We start from the raw sequence: 9,024 nt of genomic DNA, 5'->3' as shown, positions 1-9,024 counted from the left end.
GGGATGGACAGATAGGGGCAACCACGGCAAGAGAAACTGAATGCCATAATGGTGCAATCAGAAGGGAGTAATTGAAGAGGACAGGGTAGCACAATCAACCTGCAATCGTCAGAAATTTTACATTACTGACTTGGAGGGGAAAAAAAGGAATTTAGCTAAAGAGGCCAGAAAAGAGTTTTTTCAACAGTGCAACACACTACAAAACTGAATCTAGAACACGTGCCCATACATGAGGGCAAATACTGAAATATAGTGTATTTCAAAATGAGGTAAGCTTACTTCAAGAGAATTAGAAGAGATATGCCAAGAACTGAAGGGAAATAAGCCAATACAAAATACACACTGATTGGAATGAAGGCTTCTACAGAAGTGGAGAGGGGCCACCCAGTAGAGCCTAGTTGTGACACACTTAAAACAGAGAAGAAAAATATTTTCTTCCAGGACTCAAAGGAAAACAAGGATACCGGGTCAGAAACCTTAGTTGGATACCCTGAAAGTCCCTACACAGAAAAAACAAGGTTCACCTCATAAATAATATAGCTCTGTTGGTTTTGCCTGCTTAAGTAATAAAGCAAATTTTAAATCTGCTTGTTTTCTAGACCTGAAGATTTCTATAATCCCTGGTATTTTCCTATTTATTCACGGGCAACAATTACAGTACAATCAACCAGACAAGAAAAATGTTTACGAATGTTACTTCATTGTATTTTCAGGTTACAACACTTCTAAAAACTTAAAAAATAGATAATCACAGTTTTAACAAACACTGGAAGGATAAAGAAAAAGATAGTCCATTTTGTCAAATGCCTCAACATTACACATACTAGTTTTCTCCAATTCCAGAATAAACAATACTGCCATTCCATCTTCCAACCATTTAATAAAATGTATATATAAAAAGATTACCTGATTTAAGACACAAATGCATAATTATGAAAGGGTGCTTCTTTTAGCAGCTATCTGGGAAGCAAGTTCTCCCACAGACTTTGTTGTTATTTTGGGAGCTTTCTATTCCCGTTCTCAAAAAACCTATAAATATATTTGTTATTTACATCTAAACCCTGACATTTACACATCATCACAGATGAAAATAAGGACAAAAAGAACGGAAGAAAGGGCTGTCTTACTTTATGCCACACGCTTTTAAAAGACAGAGCAATTCTTAAAATGTTTCCTGATTTACATTAATTCGTGCAGTAACTGCCAAGCGAGGTCCTGCTGCTTCCACCTCTGCAGCTGCCAACAGAATCAAACAGACTGCAGGATCAAGCTTTTAATTATACTAACACACAGTTTAATTTATATAATACAAACCTACGATGGTAGGCTATAAAATATATTAATTCACCCAAGAATCTGTTCAAAAGGGGCAACTACAAATCTAGAAATGTGCTATTTAGACTGCAATCACTGCTTCAGTAAATAGCATTTTCCAAGCAGTAAAACAGCCTGCTGTGTGTTTTAATAGTCATTGACTTAATGTAATCGTCCTTATTAATAAGGAGTTGGCTGCTTTCTAGACAGCCTTACAAGAGGTCCTGGTATTTTCCCAGCCCAGGCAGGAAATCAATTTTCCCTTTCTGTTAAGGTGTCACTGAAGTAAAGACATCACTATTTTATAGTGGTGTCCCCATGAATAAATGAATACCCTGCCCAGGCCACACAGACCATTGAAGGGCTGCTTTTGACAGCAAAATGCATTTGAAAGCTTCTGGATCTGGTCTGCATAGCCAGTGCGGCTAAGCACTACGCTCAGTGTGAATTAGGTAGCGGGTCTCCTCTCCAAGAAACCTGGAGAACAGACCTGACCTAAATCCAGCATCGGTGACAGGGCACGTCATCTTGTTTTCCTTAGAGCACCCTTGCATGCCTTAAAAAAAAGCAAGCAGCAAAAAGATAAAGGAACTGCTTCACTAAATACACTGTGAAATACACCTTTGGGCAGGGGGAGGAAGGGCAGGGCAGGGCGGAGGGCTTAGACCTTTACCATAAATCAGCAAGAATTAATCAAGACTAAACAAGGAAAAATTCCCTGTAATTTTTTTTAAAGCTTCCCCTAAGTGATAACACTGCATATAAAACTTTAAAGAGACTTAATTAATACAATATCAAATTGTGTCTTAATAATAGAACCGCAGAATTTTAACTGCTCATAATAAACACATTAGCTTATTTATTCAGCATGAATAATGACAGACACTCAGTGTTAAAGATACTGCAATCATCCCACACCATGATGAATTAAGACCTGTGGCTATTATAATTTCTGTTGTCAGGAGAAAAAAAATAAAATAAAAAAGACCCGAGTTGTACAATCACAACAGTGAACAAGATAAAAGTTAACTGGCTGACTGCCTGCATTTCCATTCCCTAGAATCAGTACAGACAACGTTAGTAGTATTTCTTTGCTTTCATGACAAGAAGTCTATTCTTTAGCATACTTATCTGTGATTAGGCTAAGACTCCAGTATTACTAGTAGAGAAGCAAGACCAGCTTCTGCTCTGTCCCTAAATACAGGAGCCAGTCAAGAAAACAATGCAAGTCGAAATTCCTGAGTGCTTCCCCTCCCCCTTAAACACTCTTAATTTCATTCACAAACCCCACTGGCCAGAAGCACAAGCGTTACTGTTAAACATGAACTGTCTATGCAAAAAACGGGTTTTAAGGATCAGTAAAGCATCTCTACTGACGTCCTTTATAAATATACAGTACTTCAGCCCAGTACAATCATGAACTGGCCACAGGGCTTTCAGGAAACAGCGCGCTTCAGCAGAAAAGGCCAGAGTTTCATTCCCAGTGCCACCGGCCATTAACTGCAAGCATCAGTGCAGACAGCAATACGCCCCATCCGCTCTAACAGCAGAAATTCACACATAGTTTGGTAAGGAACTGGGTTAGGCTGTATCAGAAAAATCTTAGATGAATGCAACGCCCTTTGTGGAAATATTAATCCTTGTTTCAGATACAAGGGGGTTTTAGGCGTGTTTTGGTTTACAGCTAAAGCACAGAAATCCTTTTGCCACACCAACTTCAGCTACAACCACCGATGACCCCCTTTCCAGCCAGGATACATTCGTTCTATGAAAACATTATGCATAGTAGAGGGAATTGCCTAAAGTCGTGTACTGCTCAACTGTGATTTGTCATCAGACACGCCACAATTTTTCACGGTTTTAATGCTATCCTCTGCCAGTGGGTACTCGATAGGGATTTCAATATCATTTTTACTTGAACCATTGTCTTTATGCAGTGCAGAAAGGCAACTATCGTTTTTCTCAGTAGAACCATTAGTTTTAGCCGGGGGGAGCTCCCGCTGACTGCAGCACAGCTGAGAGTCACAAGCTTTTGAGATGCAGGGTGAGCTGCACAGTAGCTGGGAGGTCTTGCGGTCAATGTACTCGGGCTGGATGGTCACAGAATGGATCCCTGCTTCGTGGAAAACCTTCCGTATTTTATAAGCAGCATCTTGGTAATCAGTAGGGGTTTGGCACTTGATATGAAGAGTAGCAATATTCTTCCCACCTGCAAGTTCCCAGACATGCACCTCATGAAGGCTGCTAACCCCTGGTACACGAGCTAGTCTGTCAGCTGGAAGACATAAGAGAAACACATTAGAGGCTTTGGTGCACTAGCTTTCCCATTAAGAGCCCTATCCGAAAGCACCAGTCTCTGAACTATCTTTTTGAAAGAGCTGTACTTAGTAAAATATATCTACTGTCTTCATGGCCCCCAGAAGAGGGCCACAAAAATGATCAGGGGGATGGAACACCTCTCCTATGAAGAAAGGCTGAGAGAGTTGGGGTGGTTCAGCCTAGAGAAGAGATGGCTTCAGGGAGACCTTATTGCAGCCTATCAGTACTTAAAGGGGGGTTATAAAAAAGATGGCGGCAACCTTTTTAGCAGGGCCTGTTGCGACAGGACAAGGGGGAATGGCTTTAAGCTAAAAGAGGGTAGATTCAGACTAGATATAAGGGAAGAAATTGTTTACACTGAGGGTGGTGAAACACTGGCACAGGTTGCCCAGAGAGGTGGTGGATGCCCCATCCCTGGAAACATTCAAGGTCAGGCTGGTGGGGGGGGCTCTGAGCAACCTGATCTGGTTGAAGATGTCCCCACAGCAGGGGGGGTTGGACTAGATGATCTTTAGAGGTCCCTTCCAACCCAAACTACTCTACGATTCTACTCCCAGCTGCCTTCAGTTCAGTCTCCAGATGACCACACAAGGAGGCCACCCTTCCTTTTGGGTTCACCCCGTCCCTTAGGCTCCCTAATGGCAATTTACCTGGCGTTCAGAGAAGCAATGTTAGAACACCACTTCCTTGGCCAAGACACCACATCTTCTCGTTTCTTTAGGCCTGAGCATGGTGGAATTCCAGAAATAACCAGTGCTGCCCCAGAATTAAGCAGTGTGAACAGCACCAGAGAGCTACAAAATTAACCAACCTTAATGGAAATTTCTAAGCTGTTTTGGAAGTCTTTTGGAAGAAACTGCTGCAGGGTTGGGAAATATTGTAATTCAGTGTTGTTTCTTTCACAAACACCCCACACAAAGCATTAACAGCTCAAGACCTGGTATTTTTGATGTATTGTTGGAGTACCACATTCTCAAAATGCATGCTTTAACTAATCCAGAGAGATTTGAGTCACGTTGCTAGGACACAGGCATGTGACTATTTCTCACGGTTGTTGAGAATTTAGAGCTATTATGAGTAAATAATCCAAACATGTCATTCCAGAAATAACATATGCATTGAAATATATCATTAAAATTAATAGCATTTCAACAACAAATTTGACTTACTCAGTAGTTGCATATTAACACTTTTGGGAACCATCTGCAACAAAATAATTGAGGTCTCCTTGATAAGCGGGAATGCAGAAGACAAGATGATGAACACCATAATTACTGTCAGGCTTGGATCAATGTAGCACTGCCAATTACATGGAGCATTCCCCAGAGGAAGTAAATGGAAGATTGTAGCAGTAACTACCACGACCACAGATCCAAGTGCATCTCCCATAACATGCAAAAGAACACCTGAAACAAATGGCACAATTTCCATTAGTGGGGGCTTTTTACTGGGGGTGGGGGGGGAGGGGGGGGGAAGAGTAAAGCTGCATTTTTCAAGTCTGTTCTACTTGACATGAAAAATGCAATATTCCAAGCACTAACATCATAACCAAAGTTTTCAATAACAGCTTTCAGAACAAAACAGCAAAGGAAATACTGACTCTGAACGACAGCTGCTTAAGTGGGATGAATTATTAAACATGTAGGGTATGCTAGCAACTGCGGTCCCACTGCAATGCCATGGCAACGTAAAATGTGTTTGCTTAAATGCCTGCAGATTATTAAGAGATCCTGGCACATTAAATCTCAATTCTCAATTAAAAATTGATGACTAAATCTATCTGTTCTACCCTGGAAGCTGAGAGCCACAGGCCACCCCCAGTAACAGTTATTCTCCTCCATCAGCTTCTGTCAAAATCTGAAAAATTACCTAAGTGAAACCTAAGCCCATTCCTATGGCTCCAAACGCCCTCAAACTCGAATTTTTGGATCAAGCTTGATTACTAGTCATATTAAACCTTGTCCCACCAACACTACTAGCCCTCAGACCCCAAAAAAAACAGAATCTGGTTTGAGAGTTAGTCACATGGACACCACGGTTTCATACGTGCCTGGACTACTCTAAGTTGAGAGGAATGCTGGGTACCACTTTTTACATCTATAGATATGTTTTTGCACAAAAGGTAAAGACACAAAACAGGCTTTTGTAATAACACATTTTTAGCTGCCCTTTCAACTACAATGACCAAAGTAGTCTTCTTGCTATAAAGTTACAATAATCTAAGAACTCCTTCTTTCTTCCTTTTTTTTTTACTACTTTACATGATCTTCCCTCTTTCCATCATTGCTCAAATGTACTCCAGTTTTGTCAGTCTTTACTGTTCAGACTCGGATTTCATTCCAAGCCCTGCCTAATTCATAACATCTCTAAATATATGAAGCTAATTTCTTTGTCAGTACTTTTTATTCGCAGCCTGTGAGAGAATAAAAAGGATCATTTGCTTTTAACATCCCGATGACAAGCACTTTCAAGAGCTTCACTCCAATTTAACCACTTCCTCTGGGCTGGAGAAGCTGTAAAAGGCTCCCTCTGAAAATCATTAACAACACAGCAAAGAGTTTTGACTCTGGTGATGCTGGACACTGGATTAGACCTAGAGCCGTGCCTGTGCTGCTGTTTCTTGCCAGCTCTTTGCATGAACATTCATCTTCAGCGTGAGAAAAGAAGTTCCTCTGAATCACTTGGGTCAGATAAGAAAGTACAAACTTCCAGTGAGCGCAGCTCTTTCTGCTGGAGTCAGGCGTGTTCTGCCCCATTTGGCAGACGCCCACAGGGCTTTACTCCTCCTAACAGTGTTGCAGTGTTTCCTTTTCATTTACAAATAATCCTGATTCCGCATGGGCTATCAGCTATTGCATGAACAAGAGGGACAGGCAGGATGCAATTGCCAAGGCAACTAACTAGAGAGCACAGCTTAAAAAGAACAGGAAAATGTTCCAGAAAGTCTTCTTCTGAATTAAGAAAAAAAAGTAAGCATGTCAGAATTATGATAAATTATGAATTGAGAACATGGAATTTGGAAAACGCTTATTTTACATCATTAACATTGTTAATACGTACATCTTGGTTACGCATCACAGAATGAGGGCCTGGTCAGAAATTAACCCATTTCCCTATAGACCCCCAAAAGCTATGGTTATAAAATAGAACCGAAAATGAATTTTTAGTAAATAAAGTCAGTATGGTAAAACTACAGGTAACACATAGTTTCCAACAGCTTGTGTTGGAAAGTCTGAACTGCTCTGCATATGCTCAAGAAGTAAAAGGAGTAATTTTACACTACAATAATTGACTCAGTCAGGCAGAGTGTCTGCATTCCTGTTCCTACCACTTTTAAAAATCAAGGAACCAATTCCTCTGCCAATCCCTTTTGTCCAGCCATGTTTTTCAGGGAGGCTCTGATTCTATAATGTATAGAATTTTTTGCCAAGTGATTACAAAGTAAGTATAGCTATGTAACTAACTTACAGCAAAAAAGAAAAAACATAGATTTTGAATCAGAATTTTAAAGACACATATCTGTAACACTGGCTAAAGAAGCAAAGAATATTTGTAAGGACAATGAAAATCGATTTTGCGAAGATGACATACTAAAGTTAAAGTAGCACTTAGAGGAAAAGTCTCTTTTTAAAAATCAAAGAAGACAGGTATCTTAAAATAAATGATACCAAGCTCCTTATCCTTCAAACATTTTTGAAAGTTTCCAGCATCATTATGCCTAAGCACTGTTGTTCAGGCAAGTAAGCCCTTCTCTAAAATATACTCATCGGTTTCTTATCCTTCTCTCCTGAAAGTGACAGTTTGCTTTTCCCGCTCCAATTTGCCGGAACATCCAGTGACACTGATTTCTAGACATTCAGGAAAGTGTTGTGGCTCTAGCACATGGTTTGATTTCCAAAGTGTCTTCCCTTACAGACACATCTGTGTAACTCTGAAAACACTTCTGAAAGACAGGTAGACAGACACACACCAAAAAAAAAAAACCCAGGTGCCTGACTGCCATGTCAACCTCTTTAAGCTGAATTCATGTGATGCCAACTCACACAACTTTGGAGGAGTATCAGATGCTGATAGGTGACCATAAGAAGCCTGAAACTACCATCCTGTTTCAGCTTTCTGACAGCCCTTTCCTTGAGGGACAAACTCAAAGTTTAATACACTCCAAGGTACCTGCTTTTGGCTCTGCTCAGCATAGGTATGTAAACGTGTATGCATATAAACACCTATACAGAGAGGGAAAGGGAAAGAGACACTTGGTTAATTTATTCCTAGAAGTAGCTATACAGTTTCACTCCACAGATACCCAGAGACCTGCCTAATTACATAAAAGGGTTGATACTTATGCCTAACAACATAAGAAGGGTTGATACTGTCACAGACTCTCTCAGGGACAGGTTCACAGTTCAAGGACCTGGAAAAACACTGTGCTGAAGCACCAGATTCAGCACCTTTTTCCTCGTGCTGACTACAAAACACTGTTAACCTCGGGATTCAAAGAAATTCTGTCTTCTGCCCAAAAGCATTTTGAAGTTGAAAACTGCTCAGCTACTACAGCAGTGACACTCAAAGAAGCACCTCATAGATACCTGCTTTACCTTCCTATAAGGCCTCGAGTGACTTGAGCTTAGTGCAAGAGGCTTTGTCTCCTTTCCAAAAAGTTCAGCTGCACTCTTCTAAAGAATTAAAATCAAAATGCAAACACCCTCGCAGCCAAATCAGCATCACACTATTTTGGTATTATCTATGCTATCACATACAACCAAAAGCTTTCTGCTAAAGATAACTGGGTCCATATACATAGAAGAGTCCTGGGCTTTTGCTCCATTTCTTACTGATATTTGGAAAAAAAAAAAAATCTGCAATGGAAACCAGAAAGTGTTTAAAGGCAATATAATATTAGCAGTATCCTCCCATGCTGTACCTCTGATGTTCAAGGCTTCAGACTTTCTCTCTTTTTTCTTCTCAGGCCCCTCTTCAGGGCTTTTTTGGTCATTTGGTGAGTCACCTGCATTCAAAGAAGAAACGCTGTGTTGTGTATAAGTTCTACAAACAGAAAAAACATCATCCTTCTCAAAACCAACTTATTTCAAAGATGACGCGGAAAAAAAAAAAACCCAAACCCAAACCAAACCATTTTCCATGCAGCTCTCTGAGCAATGCCTCCCTCGCCCATCCCGAGGGGACGCCCAGCAGCCCGGTGTAAAGTACAAGGTGAAAGAGGCGGTGGGTGTCTGAGCGAGCTTAGTGAAATTCCCCGGGGCTCACGGGTGGGTGTGGGGCTTCAAAAGGGCCCAGAGGATGGGTCTGGCAGCTCAGCGGGTCCCGAGGGCAAACAGGAGGGAGAGAGGGGACGAGGAGGGCCGGGGAAGGGTCCGAGGGGGCGGGGAGAGG

General features: G+C 41.1%; 1 protein-coding gene across 1 annotated transcript in view; it reads right to left on the bottom strand.

Moving 5' to 3' along the window:
• Positions 1-2,990: 2,990 nt before the first annotated feature.
• Positions 2,991-9,024, bottom strand: part of SLC30A10 (solute carrier family 30, member 10) — a 19,294-nt gene continuing 13,260 nt past the window's right edge. Inside the window, exons 2-4 of the mRNA XM_009333712.1 lie at positions 8,555-8,713; positions 4,803-5,039; positions 2,991-3,589 (exon numbers count right to left, since the gene is read on the bottom strand). Of these exons, the coding sequence (XP_009331987.1) occupies positions 3,114-3,589; positions 4,803-5,039; positions 8,555-8,713 (872 nt within the window). The 3' untranslated portion in view covers positions 2,991-3,113. The remainder of the gene's footprint in view (positions 3,590-4,802; positions 5,040-8,554; positions 8,714-9,024) is intronic.

The sequence above is a fragment of the Pygoscelis adeliae genome, unplaced genomic scaffold (genome assembly GCF_000699105.1).
Source record: "Pygoscelis adeliae isolate BGI_AS28 unplaced genomic scaffold, ASM69910v1 Scaffold1, whole genome shotgun sequence".
In the NCBI taxonomy this organism is placed as follows: domain Eukaryota; kingdom Metazoa; phylum Chordata; class Aves; order Sphenisciformes; family Spheniscidae; genus Pygoscelis; species Pygoscelis adeliae.
This window is presented reverse-complemented; position numbering and strand designations above follow the sequence as displayed.